At 34.8% G+C, this 25,375-nt stretch overlaps 3 protein-coding genes across 5 annotated transcripts in view; 1 reads left to right on the top strand and 2 right to left on the bottom strand.

Moving 5' to 3' along the window:
• Positions 1–10,513, top strand: part of LOC109360524 (mediator of RNA polymerase II transcription subunit 12-like) — a 16,875-nt gene extending 6,362 nt beyond the window's left edge. The window contains exons 8-13 of one of the 3 annotated variants that reach the window (XM_019605485.1): positions 1,641–1,790; positions 1,886–2,239; positions 2,366–4,689; positions 5,278–7,875; positions 8,361–8,685; positions 9,206–10,513. In XM_019605485.1, the coding sequence (XP_019461030.1) occupies positions 1,641–1,790; positions 1,886–2,239; positions 2,366–4,689; positions 5,278–7,875; positions 8,361–8,685; positions 9,206–9,649 (6,195 nt within the window). In that variant the 3' untranslated portion in view covers positions 9,650–10,513. Of the gene's footprint in view, positions 1–1,640; positions 1,791–1,885; positions 2,240–2,362; positions 4,690–5,277; positions 7,876–8,360; positions 8,686–9,188 lie in introns of those variants that run through there. The other 2 variants (XM_019605486.1, XM_019605487.1) reach the window with 2 other exon arrangements.
• Positions 11,934–14,090, bottom strand: LOC109360525 (protein KTI12 homolog). The gene is made up of 2 exons (XM_019605488.1): positions 13,991–14,090; positions 11,934–13,193 (listed from the first exon to the last, which is right to left on the bottom strand). Exon 2 carries the CDS (start codon positions 13,118–13,120, stop codon positions 12,212–12,214), a length of 909 nt encoding a protein of 302 aa, XP_019461033.1. The 5' UTR covers positions 13,121–13,193; positions 13,991–14,090; the 3' UTR covers positions 11,934–12,211.
• On the bottom strand, positions 15,227–18,979 carry LOC109359552 (rop guanine nucleotide exchange factor 3-like). The gene is made up of 7 exons (XM_019604258.1): positions 18,439–18,979; positions 18,238–18,354; positions 17,928–18,082; positions 17,754–17,828; positions 17,363–17,659; positions 15,679–16,023; positions 15,227–15,447 (listed from the first exon to the last, which is right to left on the bottom strand). The coding sequence occupies exons 1-7, from the start codon at positions 18,767–18,769 to the stop codon at positions 15,325–15,327; spliced, it is 1,443 nt and encodes a 480-aa protein (XP_019459803.1). The 5' UTR covers positions 18,770–18,979; the 3' UTR covers positions 15,227–15,324.

The following is a 25,375-nucleotide window of genomic DNA, read 5'->3' as shown; positions in this document are numbered from 1 at the left end:
TTGTTCATTTCTGGTTCTCAAAAATTGTTTGTTTTGGTATATGTGGATGATATCATCATCACTGGATCCTCTGGTTCAGAAGTCTCTCACTTGATCAACAAACTCAGTTCTAGTTTTGCTCTCAAAAATCTAGGCAAATTGGATTATTTTTTAGGCATTGAGGTCAAACATCTTTCAGATGGTTCTCTCTTTCTCTCTCAAAGCAAGTATGTCAAGGATTTGCTCCTCAAAGCTCACATGGACAGTGCCAAACCTAGTGCTAATCCTATGTCCAGTACTTGCAAACTCTCTAAAACTGGAACAGAAGCCTTTGAAAATCCCTCACTGTTTAGGTCAGTTGTTGGTGCTCTTCAGTATGCCACCATAACTAGACCTGATTTGGCCTTTTGTGTTAACAAAGTTTGCCAATTTATGAGTAATCCTCTGGATCAGCATTGGGTGGCAGTTAAGAGGATACTTAGGTATATCAAAGGGACAATTTCCTATGGCATTCATCTCAAGACAGCATCCACTGTTTCCTCTGTTCCTATTACTCTCACTTGCCTATGTGATGCTGATTGGGCCTCTGATCCTGATGATAGGAAGTCCATCTCAGGGGCTTGTCTTTTTATGGGTCCTAATGTCATTACATGGTGGTCTAAAAAGCAACAGACAGTGTCCAGATCCAGCACAGAAGCTGAGTACAGGAGCCTTGCCCTAGCTGCTCAGGAGATGATTTGGGTTGAGTCCCTTCTTTCTGAACTCAAGATTCCTCATCAAACTCCTCTGATTTTGTGTGATAACCTAAGTACAGTAGCAATGGCACATAATCCTGTTCTTCACAGCAGAACCAAGCACATAGAGCTTGATCTCTTCTTTGTGAGAGACAAAATTCATGCCAAAACTCTCCTAGTTAAACATGTTCCATCTGAGTTTCAAACAGCAGATGTCCTTACAAAGCCTTTGGCCACTGCAAGGTTTTTATTGTTAAGGAAACAACTTAAAGTCACTGATTTAGATTCTCTAATCAGTCACCCTAGGTTTCAGGGGGGTATATTAGAGTGTAAGACTTAAAGTCTTGGTTTATGGACTGATTCAGTATGGTTGTTACTGAATCAGTTTTATTTGATAGTTGTTCTGTTTCTGTGTTGACAGAAACAGTTAGTTAGTTAGTTAGTTAGGGGAAGTTACTTGTTGTTCACGTAACTTCCCATTCTCATTCTCATTCTCATTCTCATTCTCTCTTGTAATGCTTCCCCTGGATTATATAAAGGGGATAGCTTGTTCATATTTGATTAAGAAATAAAAATCATAAACATTCAGTTTCTCTCATTACCTTTCTCCTTTATGTTTTCTGTTTTTTAATTCTTTTACATAATCCAACCAGGCACTTGGTGAAAATATGGAGGGCTTGAATATGTTTATGTGCTGCATAGTTCTGAACTGGCGCTATTCACGTATTTTGAAGAACTGTTGTTATATAAGTTCCTAGACCAATTCCTTAGGCTTTTTGCTGTTAAAGTTGATAGATTGGTATGCCTGCATAACGCATGAATAGCGGAAAAAATCCATAAATAACTTTTTACATTTTTACTTGGTTATTCTTTATTGGAATATTGCTGATGCTAGTATTGTAGTAACTAAGTTAAAAAAAATTACAGGGCTTATCTCAACCACACAAGCGATTACGCTCTTTGGCTGATCAAGTTCCTCATGGTTATAAAGGGACACTACTCTTAGATGTTCTTATCAGGAATAATGTTCCATTGCTGAGGGCCACTTGGTTTATAAAGGTTACTTACCTCAATCAGGTAGGCTTGCTTCAATGCTGGTATATTTACCTATTATACTGGGTTACTTTATACTTTTTTAATATTTGGAGGTAGATTATGGTTGAACTTTTCAGGTTCGACCTGATTCTGTTGGTATTTGTTCTGGGACTGCTGACAAAATACATCTGTCCCGTTCTGAGGTTTGGTCCAAAGATGTTATCAATTACTTGCAGACTCTTCTGGATGAATTTTTCTCAAAGAATTCTTCTCATTCTACTCTGCGTTCTACTCATACTAGAGAGCGATCACTACAAATGCCTTATATGGGATCAATGCAGCACAAAAGTAATCGATTATTATCTGTTTCTGATGATGAGCCATCCTTACATTTTAGATGGTGGTATATTGTGCGGCTTCTGCAATGGCATCATGCTGAAGGACTTCTTCTTCCTTCTCTGGTCATTGATTGGGTTTTGAGTCAATTACAGGTATTTACTTGTCTATCATTTTTATTTAACAAGTTTTATGTATTTATGAAAACAAGCTCCGTTTATATTTATTTTGGCTGATTTGAACCTTCTGGTTTTGATTTTTCACATTTCTGTTCCTTTCAGGAAAATCTGTTTGAGGTTTGGCAGCTGTTATTGCCTATTATATATGGCTTTTTAGAAACTGTTGTTCTGTCTCAAAATTATGTGCGCACTATTGCTGAAATAGCTCTTCGTGTCATTTGTGGTCCTGCTCCAGGTGGATCCGATCTAGTAGATAATTCCCGGAGGGCATATACAATTTATGCTCTGATTGAGATGCTCAGGTATTTGATACTTGCAGTGCCAGATACTTTTGTTGGTTTGGATTGCTTTCCTTTGCCATCGTCTGTGGTTTCAAATACGGTGAGTGATGGGAATTTTGTACTAAAATCAACTGAAGCTTCAGGGAGGATAGAAAATAGTAGAGATGATTTTGGTTACGTTTTTTCAAGCATTCATAAAAATGCAGAATATCTGGCAAGGGCTGCAAGCCCAGGCTATCCGGGTCGTTGTCTGGCTAAAGTTGCAAAAACTTTGGATAAATCTCTTGTGCTGGGAGATTTACGTGGAGCATATAAATTTCTTTTTGAAGATCTTTGTGATGGAACTGTATCTGATGATTGGGTTGCTAAAGTCAGCCCTTGCTTAAGGTTATCACTGAAATGGTTTGAGACTATAAGTTTGTCGCTTATATATTCAGTGTTTTTCCTTTGCGAGTGGGCAACATGTGACTTCAGGGATTTTCGTACTAATCCTCCGTGTGACATAAAGTTCACTGGTAGGAAAGATCTTTCCCAAGTGCATATAGCTGTCAGGCTTTTAAAGATGAAGATGAGGGAAATGAAGATTTCACCAAGACTAACCAATGGAAGAAATCAGAGAGTCAGTCACTTAGCAAAATGTTCGAATCAACAGCAGCATAATCAGAATCATTTGGGTAATGTATCTAGATCAAAATCTAGTTCAAAATGTGCGGGATGGAGTATATTTGAAAGCCCAGGTCCTCTCCATGATATTATAGTTTGTTGGATTGATCAGCATGTAATGCATAAAGGGGAAGGTTACAAACGCCTGCATCTGTTTATAGTGGAACTTGTTCGTGCAGGCATCTTTTACCCCATAGCATATGTACGTCAGCTGATAGTGAGTGGGATCATGGATATGAATGTTTATGTGGTTGACCTGGGGCGGAAGAAGAGGCATTATCACATCTTGAAGCAGCTTCCTAGGTGCTTTATGCATGAGGCTTTGGAAGAATCAGGAATTGTTGAAGGTCCACAGCTTGACAAAGCTGTGCAAATTTACTTGAATGAACGTCGCCTCATACTTCGTAGTGTTCCAAGTGACAGTGAGTATCGGGATGATGCCAGTATATCTGCTAAGAAGCGAAAGCAATATCCAGCTTCTACAAAGAATGGAGCTTCTACAGTGTCAACTGCTCAATGGAAAAGTATTCTTACTAACACAGTATCTTCTAAAAGTGCAATGGGTGATGTTAACATTGAGGAACTGAAAGCAGACATCGTGTTAATACTACAGCTACCTAATAGCCTATCCAATTTGAGCACTGCAGGATGTGATGATTCTGAAGGAAGTATTAGAAGACCTGTCCGGTCCTATAAAAGCAAGATTGATCCAGTGGAGGGTACACCTGGGTGTGAAGAATGTAGAGGAGCGAAGAGACAGAAAATAAGTGAGGAAAGATGCTCAGTTGTTCAAGGTCATTCCGCAGTTGTACCCGATGATGACGACGCTTGGTGGGTAAAGAGGGGGCTGAAATCCTCTGAGCCCCTCAAAACTGAACAACCACCAAAGTCAATCAAGCAAGTTAATAAGACTCGACAGAAGAATGTGCGTAAGACTCAGAGTCTTGCTCAACTGCAAGCTTCTAGAATCAAGGGTAGCCAAGGGGCATCCAGTAGTCATGTGTGTGATAATAAGGTAAACTGTTCTCACCATAGAGCAGCTTTAGATGGAGATAAGCAGAGATATGTGGATAGCCAAACATGTCATTGTGGGGATATTGTTTCCATTGGGAAAGCATTGAAGCGGCTTCGCTTTGTTGAGAAAAGGGCAATGGCAGTTTGGTTGATGACTGTTGTTAAGCAGGTTGTTGAAGAGAATGAAAAAAATGTTGGTCAGTTTGGCAGGCCTTTTTCTATTGTGGATGATAGAAGCTCTATACGGTGGGAACTTGGTGAGGATGAACTTTCTTTGATACTTTATCTTATGGATATCTCTGATGATTTAGTTGCGGCCTCCAAGTTTCTCATCTGGTTGGTGCCAAAGGTTCTTAATAGTTCCAATCAAACTATTCAGAGTGGGAGGAATGTTAAGATGCTGCCAAGGAATGTGGAAAACCAAATTTGTGATGTGGGAGAAGCTTTTCTGATATCATCACTGAGACGGTGTGTGCTATTTCATTTATATAGTTTTGTTTGTCATCTCTACCGAAATACTTTATTTTGTTGCTTATACAGTTATACCTGTTTATTAGCTTTTCCACACATTCAGCTGGCCCTTCTAATTCATGTGGTGCTTGATGTTTTTTTAATAACTTAGACCATTTTAAAATTGTGACATACTAAGTTTTACAGAAGTACCTGCTAATATGTTACTCCCGAGTGCTTCGTATGCTCCCTTCTTTTGTCATCTTAAATAAATCATGCCAGTACCAATTAAATCTATGTGGCTCTTAGCTTCTCAGGATTTCTTTGATAAATTATCTTATCTACAAGTTAACAACACAAGCCACTGTTCTTGTTTTAAGAAGCGAGTTGCAAATTTCAAAAATGGTTATAGTGTGAGTATACTGGACTTTACAATGAAGTTTCTACGACTTTGCATGGGCTATCCAGATATACTGTCTTCTATTTATCTTCATCAAATTTTATCATTCAACCAGTACTTTATGAGTAGTCTTTACTATTGATCAGTGTGTTATCGATTTTATGAGTTGATGTTAAAGCCTGTCTTCTGCATTGCATTTGATGCAGGTACGAGAACATTCTTGTTGCAGCAGACCTTATTCCTGAAGCTTTGTCTTCTATAATGTACCGTGCTGCATCTATTATAGCATCCAATGGAAGAGTTTCAGGTTTAGGATCCATGGTTTTTGCTCGGTATTTACTGAAAAAATACAGCAATGTTGCTAGTGTCAGTGAGTGGGAGAAAACTTTTAAGGCTACAAGTGATGCAAGACTTTCCTCCGAACTTGAGTCTGGACGATCAGTGGACGGGGAGTTAGGGTTATCCCTTGGAGTTCCTGTAGGAGTTGAGGATCCTGATGATTTCTTTCGCCAAAAGATAAGTGGTGGTCGGTTACCCTCCAGAGTAGGTTCAGGCATGAAAGACGTAGTGCAGCGGAATGTTGACGAAGCATTTCACTATTTCTTTGGCAAAGATAGAAAGGTCATTGCTGCTGGTGGTACGCCAAAAGGTCCTGCTTTAGAAAAACGGGATAATGGATATCAAATTGCTCAACATATTGTTATGGGTTTGATAGACTGCATAAGGCAGACCGGTGGTGCTGCTCAAGAAGGGGATCCCTCTTTGATCTGTTCTGCTGTTTCTGCGATTGTTAGCAGTGTTGGTCCAACTTTAGCAAAAATCCCTGATTTTCCATCTGGCAATAATCATTCAAATACAATGTTGGCTTCAACTTCATTGAACTATGCGAGATGCATTCTGCGAATGCATATAACCTGTCTCTGCCTGCTTAAGGAAGCCCTAGGAGAACGGCAAAGCCGTGTATTTGAGGTTGCTCTTGCAACAGAAGCATCTGCTGCTATTGCTGGCGTTTTTGCTCCCAGTAAAGCATCTCGAGCTCAGTTTCAATTGTCTCCTGATGCACATGATTCTAGTACTACTCTTCCAAATGATGTGGGAGGAAACTCTAGTAAAATTGTGGTTGCAAGAACAACAAAAATTGCTGCTGCTGTTTGTGCACTTGTTGTTGGTGCAGTTATATATGGTGTTACCAGCCTGGAAAGAATGGTAACAGTTCTCAGATTGAAGGAGGGCCTGGATGTTGTTCAATTTGCAAGAAGCACAAGATCCAGTTCAAATGGAAGTGCACGTTCGATTGGGGCTTTTAAGGTGGATGGTTCAATTGAAGTTCATCTGCATTGGTTTAGGTTGCTTGTGGGAAACTGCAGAACCATTTGTGAAGGATTAGTGGTGGAACTCTTGGGCGAACCACATATTATAGCTCTTTCAAGGATGCAGCGTATGCTTCCTCTGAGTTTGGTCTTTCCACCTGCCTATCTAATTTTTGCCTTTGTTAAGTGGTGGCCCTGCATTCTGAATCCTAATGTTGCAGTTCGTGAAGATATGAATCAACTTCATCAGTCTCTAACTATAGCAATATCCGATGCTATAAAACATTTGCCTTTTCGAGATGTATGTTTTCGAGACAGTCAGGGCCTTTATGATCTTATGGCTTCAGATCCAAGTGATACTGAATTTGCAAACTTACTAGAGGTGAATGGCTCTGATATGCATTTAAAATCCATGGCATTTGTTCCTCTCCGTTCTAGGCTCTTTCTAAATGCTATGATTGATTGTGAGATGACACAATCTATTTATACAAATGGTGAAGGTAACAACAGGCTTTCTGGAACTGGTGAATCCAAGCTTAAGGATATGCTTGTGCATGTCTTGGATACCTTGCAACCTGCCAAATTTCACTGGCAGTGGGTTGCACTAAGATTGCTTTTAAATGAACAAGCCCTCATTGAAAAACTAGAGACACATGACATGTCCTTGGCTGAGGCTATTCAGTTGTCCTCGTCCAATCCAGAGAAGTCTGCTGCAGCTTCTGAGAATGAGAACAACTTCATTGAAATACTTCTCACAAGATTACTGGTTAGACCTGATGCTGCACCCCTTTTCTCAGAGTTGGTTCATCTTATTGGTAGGTCACTAGAGGATTCAATGTTGCTGCAAGTTAAATGGTTTCTTGGAGGCCAGGATGTCCTCTTTGGTCGGAAGACTATTAGACAAAGGCTACGTAATATTGCCGAGAGTAGAGAACTTTCTGTTAAGACTCAGTTTTGGGAGCCTTGGGGTTGGTGTAGCCCATGTACTGATCTGGCAACTATTAAGGGGGACAGAAAGAAGTTTGATACTGCATTTCTTGAAGAACGAGAAGTTGTTGAAGTGGGAATGGATCCGAAAAGGTGCCTGAAGGGGTCTTCTCAAGTGTTGGACTCAGAAAGCTCAAGTAGTAACCAACTTCAAGTTACTGAGAGGGCTCTTATTGAGTTACTTCTTCCTTGCATAGATCAAAGCTCTGATGAGTCCCACAGTTCTTTCGCAAATGATTTAATCAAACAGTTAAATGCTATTGAGCAACAAATAACTGCTGTTACACATGGGGCAAGTAAGCCAGTGGGAAATACTCCACCTGGAGTTGAAGGTCAGAAAAATAAAGTAAATACCCGCAGAACTATAAAAGGTGGAAGCCCTGGATTAACTCGACGAGCAAATGTTGCAACAGACTCTTCTCCACCTTCTCCTGCAGCCCTACGAGCTTCTATATCATTACGTTTGCAGTTACTCTTGAGATTCCTTCCTATTCTTTGCACCGACAGGTAATTAAGACTAGATTTACTTTGTTAAAATAGCTTTGTTGTTCCAGTCTTGTTGCGCACTAGAGATATATTTTTCCTTACTAGATTAATAATATGAGATGGGTTAGTTTATCAAGTTAGCAGTGTTACCTATCAGAGAACAAAATTCTGTGGTGGTTGTCAAGTTTCTTTAAATGAAAAATAAATAAATAAATGGAGCTAATTGCAGTATGATTCTTTCACATTTTGGTTAGTGGGGTTGTCCGTTATGTTCATGGGTCCAAGCTTCTAACACTGATGGTGATTGCTTCTAAATGGATTTTGAGCATTAGATTTTGGGTGTTGGAACTCAATTTGATCAGTTCATTTCTGGCCTTTTTAGAATAGAAACTATGATTTTTGAGTTATGAAGCCATTTATTTTAAAAATTTATGTGTATGTGGTAGAACTATTACATGCTAGAATGTAGAGTCAAGTTTAAGAGTTCCATATGTTCAATTTTGCAGGGAGCCATCTCTGCGGAACATGAGACATGCACTTTCCCCCATAATTTTGCGTCTCCTTGGTAGCCGGGTTGTGCATGAGGATAAAGACATTTCCATGCATTGTTCTCTGATGAGGAGGAAGGTGGTGTCATCTTCTGAAGCTGCTTCTGCTGCATTTGTAGATTCTTCTGCTGAGGGTCTGTTTGATCTTTTGTTGTTGGTTTTGCATGGGTTGTTAAGCAGCTATCCTCCAAGTTGGCTAAGGCAGAAACCTGATTTAAAGACCATCAATGAACATATGAGGAAACTTAATGGATTTGACCGAGAGATTTTGGAGACTATGCAGGTTTGATCTTTTAGCCTATGAATTGTGTATTTGTGTACAGCTTTTTTTTTCAGTGACTGAGCCTTTTGTTATTGGAAAGCATATTATTGATGACTATTTCAACTCCAATCTAATTACGGGGCGTTTGGAAGAGCTTATGAAGAACTTCGGACTTATGATAACTTTTTTTATGAGCTTATGAGAATATGAAAATAACTTATAAACTTCCTATTAGCTCTTCTTAGCTTATTTGAAAAAAACTTATTGAACAAGTGCCTAGTTAAACTGTTTACCCAAACACACCCTTAACTCTAAGGGTTTGTTTGTGAGTTGGGTTTTGGAGGGGAAGGAAGGGAAATGAAAAGCTCAGAGCTATTTCATAAGTGTATTTCATGGCTCCCTAGCCTTTCCCTTTTCCCCATTACATTACCCTCCAAAAACCAACTCGCAAATGGACCCTTGAGACTGGCATAAATCCACAAAATTTTATTTGTGATTTGTTGTAGCATTTTTCCTTGTCACAGTCTATTGTCTGATGCAGAATGATTTGGATCATATGCAACTGCCAGAGACTATCAGGTGGCGTATCCAAGCTGCAATGCCCATACTCTTTCCCAATACGCGGTTCTCTTTCTACTGCCAGCCACTACATGTTCCAGTTTCTGCTGTTTCATGTCTTCAACAAAGCACCATAAATCCTGGGTTTAAGTCTAGTAATTCAACTGCCCCTCAGAGGAACATGGTTCCATTATCAAGAACTGCAACTAGGACACCAGGGAAGGCAAAACAAGAGGACAATGACTTTCAAGTTGATCCTTGGATGCTTCTAGAAGACGGCGCTGGGTCTTGTCCATCTGCAAGTAATGCTGCTAGCATAGGGAGTGGCGACCATGTTAACATTCGAGCTGCCAGCTGGCTTAAAGGGGGCATAAGGGTGAGGCGGACAGACCTGACATATGTTGGTGCTGTTGATGATGATAGTTGATAAACGGGATTTTTTATTGGTTTGGACTTTGGGCTACATGACCCCGGTTTCATTTTCTGTAATTGTTGCATAAATGGCATGAAGATGACATTTTGTGCATGCCGCCGCGAGGGAACATTGTTTTGAAAAGTGGGTGAAGGGATGTGTTCTTTGTTGAAGGGAAGAGAGGGTGTTGCCCTCACAAAGCATCCTGTGATTTTGAGCCTTGTTGACTACTAACCTGTTGATCACCTCACCCGCATCTGGACTGTGCACATCATGGCACACACTTCAGAGTTTTGTTGTATATATAGGGATGATTTTTGTGGGCGCCTCGTGCACTGAGCCGCCCTTTTTATAGTGATGATTTTTTCAACATTACCAATTCATCAGACTAATATATCTCCAGTGGTCTGTAGCTATTTTATGCTCATTTTATGTCTGATGCACACTTGTGTGTGCACTGTCTATATATCTTTTGGAGGCACAAGCACATACACAGGCTCTCAACCATTGTTTTTTTCCCTTCAATATACTCAGATTACCATAGTTATGGGCTTCAAATAGAGCATCAGCATTAACTGTACCAATTATTTACTGGTTAGTCCAGAGATAATTACATTTCACCCTGGGTTTTACCCGGTATTTTTTATTGATGCATGAGTAGGGGGAAATCCCTTCTCTGTTATATGTCTTGATGTTTATGTTGGTCTTTATAGTTATTATTGAATTAGGGAGACATATTAGTTAACTGAATGTCGTTTAAGCAGAGCAAAAATGTCTTCCAATGAATAAACATTTTTAGGCAAGCATGTTATGTGTATACTGTGAACTTGGTAGTGTTTAATGTGGGCCAAAATTGTGTACTATGTAAACTTTCTTATATTTGTAGAGTCTTTGATATTATTTTATTCTGTACTGGGTTTTGTTTTATAAATTTTAATTTTGTTAACTTGCCTGGAATGATGTTCAGATTATTAAAATAAGTTTTAAGAGCATCTTCAATATAAAACAAAATTTCATTTTTATTTGGGTCTCACCAATATTTTATAATTTATTACAACTATCCATAAAATAAGAATAATATATATTTTTTCCCAAAATAGTAAGCATTATTCTTATTTGAATCCTACAACATCTATTTTTCCCATAACATTTACCCCTCTTCTCACTTTCAAAAAAACAATCAAGAATTTTTCTTATTTAAAAACAAAAATCAGAAAATAAGAACAATAGAATAAAGTAAAATTGTTATTATTATGTAAATAATAACCACCGTAGTTGCTCTAAATTCTCTATATCCAAGCAGTGTTTTAAATGTGGTTATTGTAATGTCGTTGGAAAGCCTCACATTTGAATGTAAAAATGAAAGGAAATGAAAAGCACCATTTGTATATACTTAGGTATTTTATTTAGACAATTTTAAGGGATTCTTAAGACATTATTAACACAATTAAACATTGACAGTAAGAGTCTTCGTTCCATTGCATCTCAAAAGGGATTCCCTGCTTTTAGCGGAAAAATGCTAGTCGGACAAAGAAGAAGCTTACTATGTAGATAATAATAGTAATAATAATAATGATAAAAGAAACATCAGACACTGTTCCTTAAATTATCATGGTATTATTAGCTATAAAAAAATAAAGTACATTGAACAGCTCAAAATTTTGTTGTCTAACAAGGTGAGAGGTTTGAGGAGAAAAATGCGAAGTTTTATTTGAACAAATAAAGAGACTATGTCATAAAGTTAATTATACCAATTACCTCATCTTCATATAAGATAGGTATCTTAACTTCTTTTGCTCATCTAAGAACACATTTATGGGGTTACCAACATTTTTGTTATGTCTTTTTCAGAAGAAAAAAAAGGTATGTGCTATGTCTTTATCTTTTGGATTTTGATATTCTCAGCTTTTAGGACTTGTTTAATGAGTAAAAATATGTAATGTTAAATGGGAAAATGTTACTTAGTACTACAAGATACACTCTGAGCTGCAGCATAGTTTCCACTCTATCAGTATCATGTTACTGAAAAAGAGAGTATGTGTGGTGTCTACACTCCAGTAAGCATGTGACTTTTGATTTTTGTCATCCTATTTCTACCCTATGCTCTTTGTTTCCTTAACTTCTATGGATTTAGATTACTTATGATTAGTCTACAAAATCTGGAACCCTCATATAATTCTAAATATATTGTACCACAAGTCCTTGAGTTTACTAACTAGCTAAAACTTATTAAAATTAAAGGTAAAGTAACTATCCTTGTGAAAATATTAAACATTTAATTTTGTATGAGCACCACCGAACATGCAATTCTGCATCTAGTATTTATTAAGGACAAACCACAAGATGTTGATAAGTGAATCATAAAGGACATGTTCTCATAAGTGAAGAAACAAGGGTTATTCCTACATCACTAGTGCTATGAACTGATGGAAATAAAGACATCATAAAAAGGAAAAAAAGTAGCTCATTCAACAAGTATGTTGTGAGTAATATAAGATAGTTCAGTATATAGCATTACAACAAAATATGACAGCTTTTAGGGCACTTATAGCCTGAATTGCAAGACTTTGTTGTACTTCAAGAAGATCCTAGTTCCCTGTTCAAGTAGTCAATAAACATTCTCTTTGCACTCTCTGTATCAGAAGGAGGTGCTGGTCCACTTAAACTCGTTTGCCCTGTCAGTTTTATGAAGGTACGCCGCATCCTTCGAAGCTCTGGCAGCCCAACTGATCTTGAAATGTTGATTGTAGGCAAGTCTTTCCCTACAGAAATGCCATTAAGTGGCCCGCCAAGGGCATGAGATTGGGCTTCTACTACAACATTTGTGACCTCTTGTGTTGCTTTATCCAACTCAAAGAGAGAATTTGCTTCTGTGAAACGTGAAGTCTGAGTTGCAATAGTTGGTTGTAATATCTTAACATCCCGGGTTTTGGAGTCCACCTTTTTTGTTAAGTAGGAGACAGCATCTAAAATTGCAGCAGAAGATTTATCTGTTGCATCTCTGTAAGGCCATAACTCAAACAAAGGAGAATCCCATCGGTTTCTTCTATCTGGTTTCTCAAACCTTCTCACCAAATCATCAAATATTGCATCATTATAATTAGTTTCTCCTTTCTCCCTGCGGTCTTCATTCCATTTTCTACAATGGGTTTCTTCAACATCGCAGTAAACCACACAATATCTGATCCCCGATGCACGAGCCAAACACCATAACTCATACCGGTAACCCTTGATATTATTCAAAGAATCCACTATAATGATGCTATCTTTGGACACTGACCTGTCTACTTCCGACCTAAGCACCCCTCTTAAATTCTTCTCGGAAGGCATATTCGCATAACTCTGATTACGATCAAGATGTAAGGAAGCTTCATCTATGATCCTCATTTGCTGTTTGGATTCTGATTCTTTGAGAGCTTCCACCAGACAAAGTGCTGCTTTGGACTTTCCACTGCATGGCTGCCCACAGATTACCACCAATGCCATTTTGAACACACACAAAAAAGAGTATTATAAGATCCCAATAGGAGATTAAATGATCTCTCCTGGAAGACACTACCTGCAATATATTAACATAAGACGAATAACAAAAAAAGTCGGCGGCAGAGTGAACACAGTATCTGTGTAGGCCAAAATTCTATCACAGGCAGCCCACTGCACAAGGATCCCACCAAGTGGGATCTGGGGAGGGTAAATGTATGCAACCTTACTCTCCCAAGCGAGGGAGGCCCAAAATTCTATCATAAATTGAACCAAAATTTTAAGCTTAAGACTCCAAATCGAAATCCCATTCAAAAAGTTTTCAAAAATAAAACCCCTCTTGTACAAAATCCAAGTGACAGTGTACTATTATAAGATGTTTAACAAACAATTAAAGAAGCATTTGATTCTAGGTATAACAATCCAAAGTACTTGTTCCATAAATAATATACCATTAAACAATACATTGTATTGTAGTAATAGGTGAAATTCAAAATCCATCTAATAAACAGTTGAATATTGAAAGACAAAAAAGGATCAGGGACGAAACAAATATTAAGATTGAAAAGAAACCGATAAACTATAACATGAACAAGGTTCAAAATAACTGAATGAAATAGAATAAATCTACATTAAAACGAATATTATTGATTAGCATTACTAAACTGAAACCCTCATTCATATGACAACAGCATAAATCTATAGAAAGAGAAATTTTCAATTACTGAGTAATTGAGAATTTGAGGATCAATTGAAGCAAAAGGTCGCATTTTTCATTACTACATCGTTGGCGATTTGAGTAGTAAAATTGTTAGACTTGTGAAGAGAAAGAAGAAAGGTGGAGGAAGAAAATGAAGAGAGAAAGAGAAATGGTACCGCGGACGCTGAAAGTGGTGGCTGCTCCGTCAAGGAGGGGCAGGTACAGTAGCTAGGTCGTCGAGCGATAGTGATGAACACAACGTTAAAATAACAATTATTATAAATGTCGCTCCTAATGATCCAACTTTCAATTATTATTTTGTTATATTTTCACTTAAGTATACAAATTATTTTGTAAATATCTTCTAGATATTAGAATTTTGAATTATTTTGAAATCTAAAATATTATAGTAATTAAAATCATAAAGAAAGAACCAAGGAAGAGAAAATTGACAAAAATATCTCATTTATAATGTTAAACACTTAAACTCACTTACCAATGAATGGAAATAAGTTTAGGCGAGCATTTGATACATTTTTATGATGTATTTGTTTTGTTTTGTCTTCTCACTCCTTTTATTGATAAAAATAAATAAATATATAAATATATGGTTCCTTGTGTATCAATAGTTTTTTATTCCAAACTTATCAGATAAATGGTCATATTTTCCTTTAGAAACAAGAAAATACAACTTTAATTTACAAAGTTGGAAGAATACAAATAATATTTTTTATATTATTAGCTATAGATTTTTTTGGTAACGTTGAACTAATAAACCATTTTGAGCCTCCTCCCATGTGATCAACTATTGAGATACGCAAGCCATATTTAATGCTCAACTATGCCATTATTCGTGAAAGTTGACTTCCAATTTCATAGTTTAACTAGTTCTCCATTAATGGAGAGACAAAAATACTTAATTTTATATGTATTTTTAATAGTAAAAATGTTATTCTATTATATATAAAAAGATAAAAATGTTTTATCAAGTTAAGTTTTCATTTGTATTTTGTAGTACTTGCTTCTCCATTAATGAAGAGATCCTTATTCCTCCTACCAGTATGTAACAACAACAAAATAATGAGGTTTGCATATTTTTTATACAAAATTGCCAAGTGAAACAGAACTTTTTTATTTCATTTTAGTTCATTTTTTTATTGCTATCTTTATCCTTCCTATCTTCATATTGTTAGATAAATAAAACATCTATAAAGTGTTAATCTTCAAAAAGGTGTTTTGATGTTTAGTTTTGTAACAATAGTGTATAACATCTTCAATTCTTCCAACTTCGGTTGTGACTAGACTTTTGAAAAGTTGTGTTTACTTTAATTTTTAAACATAAAGATTATGTAAATTATGGACCCGTCAACTGAATATGAAAAATTATCTTATGTAGTACAACTAACAACTAGCTTACCATACATTAATCTATACATGTCTAAGCTCTACAAAAGCTATGGCTTACAAAAAAAAATTGGATAGAAGAGAGTGTAAAACTCAGTTGTGGTTTCTATACATCTTGATTCCTCATTGATTTATCTACATGAAGAACATCTTCAATCCAAGCAACAATGTTGAATGCTAAGCTTTCCAATACTCTTGAGTAACTCTCTAGGATTGCTTTCCCTACATCCTGCAAAAGACATTTTTCATTATTTATGAGATCATAATTACATATATATTAATTCACTTTCTACAATAGATATCCTTATTATCATGGTGTGCAAAAATGTTCTTAGGAGATTCACCATGTCATGGCTTTAGGCTTTTTTCCATTGTTAATTGCTCCATATAATGTATCTATTATAATTACTTAGTAAAGAATTATATAACTATGACATTTATGTACTACCATTAAACTTACCCGATTGTATTGAATCTTGCATGTATCCAAGGAAGTTTGTGAAAGTCCAGGAAACTTTTGCTTCAAGCAAAACAATAAAGTTTCAGCTCTCTCAGCTAAGACATAGTTTTTGTCATTCCTGTAAGTGTCAGCCATGATGTCTTTTACTTTATTCCATGATGATTTAGAATGGCTCAAACAAGCTTTACGTCTCCACGTGTACATTGAAGATTCCACCTTGTCTGCCAGCTCAAGGGCTTCATGTTCAGAACTTATTTTGAGACTTCCAAGAAGGTCATCGGGCGAGAACTTGTCGGTACCACACATACAACGGTAAATCGTGTCCCCTAGACTTGCCCTTCCACTCTGATCAAAAGAGAAAAGACTTAATGCATTGTATGGAATTAAACAATTGTGATTACTTGGTGTTTTTTCACCGGTAAGTGGGATTGGATCAAACGTTATCATAATACTCTATTATATACCATGTTAATTGACAAAGTGTTGATTTCTAAGTTTTCCCTAATCGTGTTATGTCTTGTTTTTATTTACAACCGTCTAACTCTAGAAAATGAACTAATCTTCATTTGATATACTCTCTATTGGAGCTTCTAACTTCCATTCAATGTGAGATTCTACCATCTTTCCTACCATATGAGCTACTCAAAGTTTCTTTCTAATGCATTCATTCTTAATCCTAGAGGGTGAATCACAATGCAATTGTAAATTTGCTTCTTAGTGGCCAAGAGGTGAGTTCAAATCCTAGCGATCTTTCTACTTATAGTAAGATTATGTACATTTATTCTCTCCAAATCCCATAAGGTAGGAGCTTTGTGCATCGAGCTGCATTTATTCCTAATCCTATCTTGTGTCTATTATCCAACACAACATTATCATATCTGCTTCTTTCACTTTAACCTCTTGTTAACATTTTACCGCCCAATATTCAGACTCATATAACATTGCAAGTCTTATAGCTATATAGTAAAATTTTCACTTAAGCTTTAGTGAAGTATATCTATCATATATGACACGTGAAGCACTCCAACATTTCATCCATTCGCTTGAATCTTATAGTTTACATTTATTTCAATTTCCTCATCATGTTATATGATTGACCTAATATACTGAAATCTAGTAACCTATGTTATAGTATGATCTACAATTTTTACCTTTTCAGCAGCACAGTTTGTTTGCATCTTGCTAAACTTATATTTCATATGCTCTTTCTTATTCCGACAAAGTCATATACTTCTAAAACTTTTCACTACATTTCTAACTTCCCATTTATTTTCTCCCTTGAGTCTCCACCTCCCCCCTCTAAAGCAATGTGTTTTCACCAGCAAGCAAAACAATTTTGTGCTGCACTAACCTTATCATTCATAGATTTCCATAACTAATTTCAAGGGACAAGCACAATATCAAAAGAAAATCTCATCAAATTCAAATGTTACTACTATTACCTTATATGAAATTATACCACATGTTCTCTACAGGACTCAGTTTGTTACTATTAGATTTGATGAGAAACATATGAAATTTAATGATCACAGCACAGACAACTGGCTTTATTGAATTCATTTAGTGAAATCCAGAGTCACATACCAAAATTGTTACAGCTATTCAGACTCAATGCATGTATTTTAGTCTTAAACTTTGAGAAACAACAATATGACAAAAAAATTGGATCATCAATAGGACTAACCTTGGGAAGATTTGCCATATAAGTTTCCGGGATATCCATCTCCGCGAGAACACTGCTATTTATTGCCATGGATGCTTTATGAATTTGATTAGCACAGTCCCTTTTCTCAATCAAGTGCTTCCTTGACTTAACAGAAACACCACCAGGGTGAACACAAGGAACTGGCAGCCACCATTTCTCATCTTTCCTCTGAACAATCTTTCGAAACGAGCCTTCACGCGAACGGGTTAAATTCCCCGATATGCTTCCTTGCTCCGCATACCAAAACTCGGTATCAATGAAACTATCCAATATTTCCTGTAAGCAAAACATTCAACTTTGTTAGGCACAAGGCCTACGGATGAAAACAGGTCAAATTGTCACAAACAAGAAGCAATTGAAGTTTTCTTACTATGAGCATAGTGTCAAGTTTCTGCAAAGCTGGGAGGTTGATATAAATATCTGATCTTGGTCTGCTTGTCATTACCTGAGAGAGATCATTGCATACATAATATATTAGACACATTTCGAGATGCCGACGAATAAGGTTCATTAATGTTATAGCTAAGGTTCAATAATAGTTCACCTCCATAATTGTGCCATCATCCAAGTATTGTGCAGTTGGGGCAAATTCTACTATGTATTCACACACAGATATTAGACAATTCATTTCTCTTTTCCACATGGTCTTCTTTTCTGGATTCAGTGGCTCCAACTTTAGATTTTGTCCAAATACAGTAGCTGCAAATTCCCAATCCAGATATGTTTAATGACTATGTTGGAATTCTAAACCATTCTATGAATTTTGTTTATTCACAAAGTCAAATAGAAGTGATTCCATTTCATCAAATTAATGCCTAATATTTCAATATGTATGCGACTAATTAAAGAATTACCATAGAGGTTGGTAATTGAATTTGAGACGGTAACTGCAGTGCATACACCTTTTCCACCACCAGACATGTCTTCTCCTAGTAGTAGCTTTGAAAATCTTTCTTTCATCATTTCAATCTCTACATATGTCCCGAAAATTGAGTTAATTCCTATATATATATTTATACAGACAACTACACGAACTGCGCGAAGTTTGAACCAACCTGACTCCAACAGATCAAGGACATTAGGATTATCATCACATAAATGTCTCCATTGCTTCATTCCCAGCCTGGAAAGAGAAGCTTGACTATGTTTTGCAGACCTCGACCGAGAAGACGAGGGTTCACTGCTAGCATAGCTATTGTCATCTATAGGCTCTGAGAAGTTTGAGACCTCTGACTCTGAATTAGTCCAGCAATACGCAAAGGAATCACCACTGATTGGAGAGTAGCTAGCAGTTTCAGTGAGTGAATGATCATTTTGATCAATTGAAGAATGTGAAGGTTGATACCCCATATCAGAGTTTTCATCAAAGTTGGATGAATTATCCATCTTAACATACAAATCTCTATATCAATAACCCTCAATTCCGTCAATACCTACACATATATAATCAATTAATCATGCAAATTAGAATCACAAATTGCCTTTATATATGACTCTAAATGTCACTAGTACTAGACATACTATGACATAAAATCAGGACCCATAATTCAGCTTAAAATACACAATTAAACTACATAAGCAGAAAAGGGAAAAAAAGATCAATAGAAAAAGATGAAAACTTGAATGTTGTTGTTTTTTCTAAGCAAACAATTCTGCTGAAATAATTCACTGAAGAATACAGTAAAGGGCTGTGGAAAAGCATTGTTTGAGAACTTTTTGAGGTTGGAAAAAACAAATATACAAAACTTCAAAGCCAACTGATACAGAAACAAAAGCAAACGGTTCTCAACATTCTCCTTTAATCTGTTACCTTTTTATTAGACTGGTTTGAATTTGAACTGTTGCTAGCTTTTAAACAACATTTGTAACAGTTTCCTTTTTAATCCTCTTCTCAGAAGCCAATAAAATTAAAAGAACAAGAAAACTTTCTTTGAAGAAAATGAAAGAGAAGTTTTTAGCCATTTCAGACAGTAGTAATAATCCTATTGATGAAGACAGTAAGCACAGTTGCAGAAATTGCAAATTTATTGTTTATGACAGAGTAAGACATGCAGGGCTGTCCTATATTGAAATGGACTTGGAAGATGAATTCTTTAGTTTGGTGTGGTTATAATATATAGTAAACAAATTAACTATAAGTTTAATATTAATTGCACCGTCACTATACCAATGTTATATGATCATTATATTATTATCCATCTATCATCATTCATGCATTAAAATATATTTTACGTGAGAAACAATAAAAAACAAATAACTTAGTGCACAAGTCTCCTATTAGGGCTGGAGAAAGTAATTTTACGCGCTCTTTTCCTCCAGCCTATGTTCATGAGATAAATATTACTTTGTCACCACATAATATTAAACTTAGTGTATAGAATTGAAATTATATTTTTAAACGAAAATGGTAAAGGCATTGAGTTAGTGGTGTAAGTAGTGTATCAAATTATAGACCGCATCACACGATGCGGCCGCAATATTGCGATTGCGGTGACTGCCGCAACCGCATCACGCCGTAATTGCGGTGTGATCTCGATTCACATTGATGTGACTGCAACTGGCCGCGATGTAACTGCATCAGACCGCATTTGGACCGCATCGGACCGCAATGGAACCGCATCAGGCCGCATCAGATCGCATCGATGTCAAAATATGTTTTTTCTCACAAAATAATTCATAACGCAATGGCCGCAATCCGCATCGTAACGGTCGCAATAACCACAACGGCTGTCGCGACCGTAACCGCAATTTAAAACACTAGGTGTAAGGTTGTACTAGATCTCAGTAAGACCAAAAAGTCAAGATTTAATTTCTTTGAATAACATTTATTGTTGGGAACTTCGAAAGAGATTAACTTTTTATCCAAAAGGTGAGGATATATAATATATTTAGTAGTATGAAAAAAATGAAAATGTCGATAAAGTACAATAATATCTGATCATTTTTATATAATTGATATTAATTTATAAATTTTGAGATATTATACATCAGTAAGATAAATTAATTCAAAGCATGATTTCTCTAATAATTGTTTTTGAAAAAATAATTGTCTTTTTTTATTGTAGTATTATTTAAGTGGGAAATAATGTGCATGTACTTGATCGTGCAGATGAAGTCATCCACCAAAATACAAAACCGACTGCTATTTTATTTTATTTTATTAGGAATAAATCACACCATACTTAGTTTTAGTGGAATTTTACAAAAATCTACCTTTTTAAGTTTACACAAATCATCTTTAATTATATTTATACATTGCATTAACTAACTACTTTAAGAAATAAGATAAGTGTAATCTTTTAAACAAAAAGAATGTGATAATGAACATAATTAAGTCGAAAAATATGATATATATGGTTTAACAAGTTCATATTATATAAGAGTCAATGTATATTCATTATTTTTCGGTAATTATAAACTGTATCAGTAATTTTAAGGATGTGTTTAAATTACTATTACACTAAACTATAACTAATCAAAATAATGAATAGACATTGATTGTTATATTATTTGCACTTATTTTCATATTATAACCTATTTTGTTTAAGGTAATTACATTCGTCATTATTTTTATTTAAAAAATTATATTTATCTCTTGTACAGTCAATATAATATATATATAATTATAGATAATTTGTATAGATTTAAAATGAGATGGATGATTTGTATAATTTATGTTTTTTTATATATGTACTTGTGAAATTTGTCACCCCAAGATTCTTTTCACTTCCCCGAGTCATGAAAGATTACATTATAAAATGACGTTTGAATCAGAATTTATGGTACACAGAACATGTTTATCCATGGTCAAGACTCAAGTTTGACATGGCTGCATGTGTGGACCATATGAACATAAAAAGTGAGATGTGAATTCACACATAAATCAATTATTCTATTATGTTTGATTAATTTTAATACTTATTTATTTTCTCTAGGTATTTGTTAATGTTATTTGTTATAAACTATAAATGATGGTGCAACTTTTTAAGGAGATGAAGGCAACATTTTCAGCAGATTTATTAGCTTCCGTGAAATATTAAGTATTATATCCAAAAGGATATAAAACACATTTTACCGGTCTATAATTCTATATCCAATTATTTTCATATTTTATGACTTAAAAATTTAGGTGAGTTTGATTGGGAAAACTTATTAGAATTAAAGTAAATTACTAGAGAATTTAATTTAATAATGTTCATTTAACAATGCTCCTACATTCAACACGATTAAACGTAAGATGTAAGAGAATTAACTGTTCAAACAATCACTATTAAACACTTATAAATAAATATTTAAGGTATTATGATCCCAATTGCTACACCTTTTTTGTTGGTGGAAATTTAATACAAATGATTAATGAGTAGTTGATCTGGTTGAGTTAGATTAATTAGAAAGGCATGCATGTGAACAATAAAATAATTTTGTCCATGGACAATTCTTATTTTTTTAGGTTTAGTTAGGGTCTTGAATATTCTCAAAGACGTGCAACCCATTTATCAAAATATAGTCCAACATGCTCTTAATTTAGCTCATGGCTTCTAACATCACCAATTATTTAGGGTTGCTGTTCCCTTCGTGAAGATTAGAGGTCCTTCATATATGCATAAAAATGGGTATGCTCTTATTTTAAAATATCTCTATGTATAAAAAAAGTATAATCACTAGAAATGTTCCAGCAATAATGTTTTTAATTAAGTTGAAGTCTCCGGGTAATAATTAAAACAAATTCATAAAATAAGTTGAGCAAAAGTCTAGAAGCATGTCTTCCACTCTAGAATATTTGAGAAGGAAATAAAATTAAAAAAATAATTGCTGTCTTTTTAAATTACTTATCCATGAAAATTTATAATCCTAATTATATTCCTCCCTCGTATATGTTTGGAACTCTTTATTATAGAGAACAAGATTTTCCACCATGATATTCTCCACTTATTCATAATAGATTCACAAATTGAATGACTTTGCTTTTTCTCTAGTCTCATCTTATATTAGCAATGAATTTAAACCCTATCTTTATTTGTCCCTTGCAGGTATCATCTAACCACATTACTGTCTTATTTGTATGCATCCATGAGCAATCACTTCAGGATTAATTATTCCACTTATATAAACCATGCTTAATGGGAAAAAGGTTAAAGGAAACCTGACTTCAGTCAGGTGACTCAAACAATGAAAAGCAAACATGACTTCAATTTGACTCAAACAATGAAATTGTGTTCTATAATATGAAATCATACTGATATCCTCTTAGTTTTAGTGAAATTACATAAATTATTTTTTTTTATACTTATACAAATCACCCCTAATTTTATATATACTTACACTAACTACCACATAGGAGAGGTAAGTGTGATCTTTTGTACAAAAATGATGATGAATGTAATTAAGTTAAACAAAATATGATGTATTATAGACAAAAGTTCAAATAATGTAAGAGTCGATATCTCTTCATTATTTTTGGTTCTTTACGATAAACAATTAAATATGCGTAAAAATTATGCCAACCTAAGTACTCATGTGTCTTGTAACTTAAACAACTAAAGCTATCTTTTGGGGAAACAATTTTGATTTTAATTAATCCCTCATTTTTTCTTAGTTTTTAAATCATATTTTAGTTGATTGTTTTAGTTTTAGTCTATATTGATATTGTGTGAACACTTTAATTGACCACATCATCAACTAGGTGTATGTTAGTCACATAATCACACTGAACAACAATTAAAAAATTTGGAACAAATAAAGATTAGCATCCAAAAAATAAATTACAAGGACTAGAACCAAATTTTAACTAATTATCACCACAAAAATAAATTCAAACCTACTAACTATTACATTTACCTCGTTTAGTGATGAGATGACTAAAATAAATTGATCTATGTTAAAGAAACTTCAATATGATTTATATAAGTGTGACTTAGTTGTGTTAACACTATGTTAGAATTGTAAAATAATAGTGTTTAAAATTATCATCCAATAACGCTTTCGGATATCGTCTATGTGAGTGCAATAAAATCTAGACATTCAACAACAGTTTTGAAGTGCTATAAAAGTAGACATTTAACAACGCTCGCTTGAACGAGCACTGTTAAATGTCTATAGTGCTCAATCAAACAAGTGTTGCAGAAAGTGGACATTCAACGATGCTCACTGAAGAGAGCATTATTAAATGTCTACTTTCTGTAACACCCACTCAAACGAATGTTGTTAAATAAAGTAATATTCTTCTCAAACATTCTATCAAGCATGTGACAAACATGTCCAATTCCACCAAATTTACAAGAGATTTGACAATAGAAACATCATTCTGAAAACTCAATTCAGAAATCATTGCATGAACTTGTCTCCCTTAGTTAAAATCTATTAACCTAGAAAATTATACGTACTAATGAAATGGGCGAACATGATGATGTAGGCAACTATAGATGGCAACATGGACATTGCCTGCAGGCCCGCCCACCACTTTTTGTGGGCATGACATGTAAATTTTGTCCATTTGCCCATTTTGCTCGACCCATTTTTCCGAGAAGCCTGTGGACATTTCTAATGGGCAATGCGGGCAGCTCGCGGGCATAATGTAAGGAAAAAAGAAGAAAATTCCAATAAATTATGATGTAATAAATATTCAATGCCTCAAAAAATTGTGAATTTAGTCAACTTTAAAAAATATCAAAGTTTTTTTAAATTTTGTTCTCTTTTAACTATTTTATTTAATTATTTTTATTTTATTATATTAATTTATATTTTAGAAATTCATCAATTTCTGCGGGCAATGTGTGTCATTTTGTTCGTTAAGCCAATTTAGGCATGTCCGTGTCAGCTTAAATTGTTGCAGGCATTTGTGGGTACGGACAAAATGGATTAGGAGACCCGTTTTGCCATCTCTATAGACAACTAATCCATGAATTTCTTGTCTCCATTTAACTCAAGAAATAAATGGATTTCTTGTCAACGACAGAAAGACGTAGTTCATATCCAATATAATAATCAAATCAAAATTGACATAGATAATAAGGCTGGAAAATATAATAACCAAATCCAAGAAATACATACAAAGATTACAAGTTTGATAAATCACCAATGGTTGACGATATTTCTTCACACAAATTCAACCTTAACAAATTCTTATATTATAAAATAAGTAGATAAGATAGATGGAAATGCAAGCAGCAAGAGCGAATTAAAGAAAAATAAATGTGGTAAAAATAACACAATGCTTCATCTTATGCTTAGAGAGAAACCAAAAATTGATAACTTTCTAGAAGAGAGAAACCAAAAACAAAAGAGAAAGATATATAACCAATGTAGAAGAAGAAGAATAAGATAAATATAAAATTGAATGATAAGTTTATTATTATTAGAGGTGTCAAAATGGGTCAGACTGCCAAAGTCCGAAAGTTTATAGGGCTTGAGTATCACTTTATATATTTTTTACTGAATCCATACTTTTTACTCCAGCCCGGCCGACTATATTAAAATCGGGTTCGGGCCTGGCTTACCCGGACGGGTTCGGGCTACCCGCTTTTGCTTATTTTAAAAAACATTTTTGGGGAGATTTGACTTGGTAATAAGTCTTAGGTAAAAATTATCTTACAAAATAACTTATGATAAAAAGTATATAATAAATATTGTATTTTGAACTTTGAATAAAAAATAGAGTAATGTCTAAAACATAAATATTTATAAATTACAATAGTTTATAAAATTGAGTATTATATTATTTTTCCTATTTTGCATAATATCCTTTTGAGAACAATAATAAAATAGTGTATAACATCAAATAAGAAGACATTAAACCATATAGATTCCACTTTTCATTTATTAATTGTGTATTTAATTAGATTTAACTTCTACAACAAAAACATAATATATAAAATAATTTTTACAACAAAAATAAAAGAAAACATAATTGTTTACGATAGAGAACTTCACACAACTAAATTTAACATAATAGTTCACACTAAAAGTGTTGATAAATGTCATGCAGGTGATCTT

This window comes from Lupinus angustifolius, chromosome LG11 (genome assembly GCF_001865875.1).
Source record: "Lupinus angustifolius cultivar Tanjil chromosome LG11, LupAngTanjil_v1.0, whole genome shotgun sequence".
Classification (NCBI taxonomy): domain Eukaryota; kingdom Viridiplantae; phylum Streptophyta; class Magnoliopsida; order Fabales; family Fabaceae; genus Lupinus; species Lupinus angustifolius.
Note: the sequence above shows the minus strand (reverse complement) of the source record. Positions and strands in the feature narration are given on the sequence as shown.

Excerpts from the sequence above, each read along its gene's own strand:
- LOC109360525 (XM_019605488.1), bottom strand. The coding sequence starts at position 13,120 with ATGGCATTGGTGGTAATCTGTGGGCAGCCATGCAGTGGAAAGTCCAAA.
- LOC109359552 (XM_019604258.1), bottom strand. The coding sequence starts at position 18,769 with ATGGATAATTCATCCAACTTTGATGAAAACTCTGATATGGGGTATCAA. Across the intron at positions 18,355-18,438 it reads CCTTGATCTGTTGGAGTCAG|AGATTGAAATGATGAAAGAA; the intron begins GTTGGTTCAAAC and ends GGACATATGTAG. Across the intron at positions 16,024-17,362 it reads ATATGGCAAATCTTCCCAAG|AGTGGAAGGGCAAGTCTAGG; the intron begins GTTAGTCCTATT and ends TCTTTTGATCAG.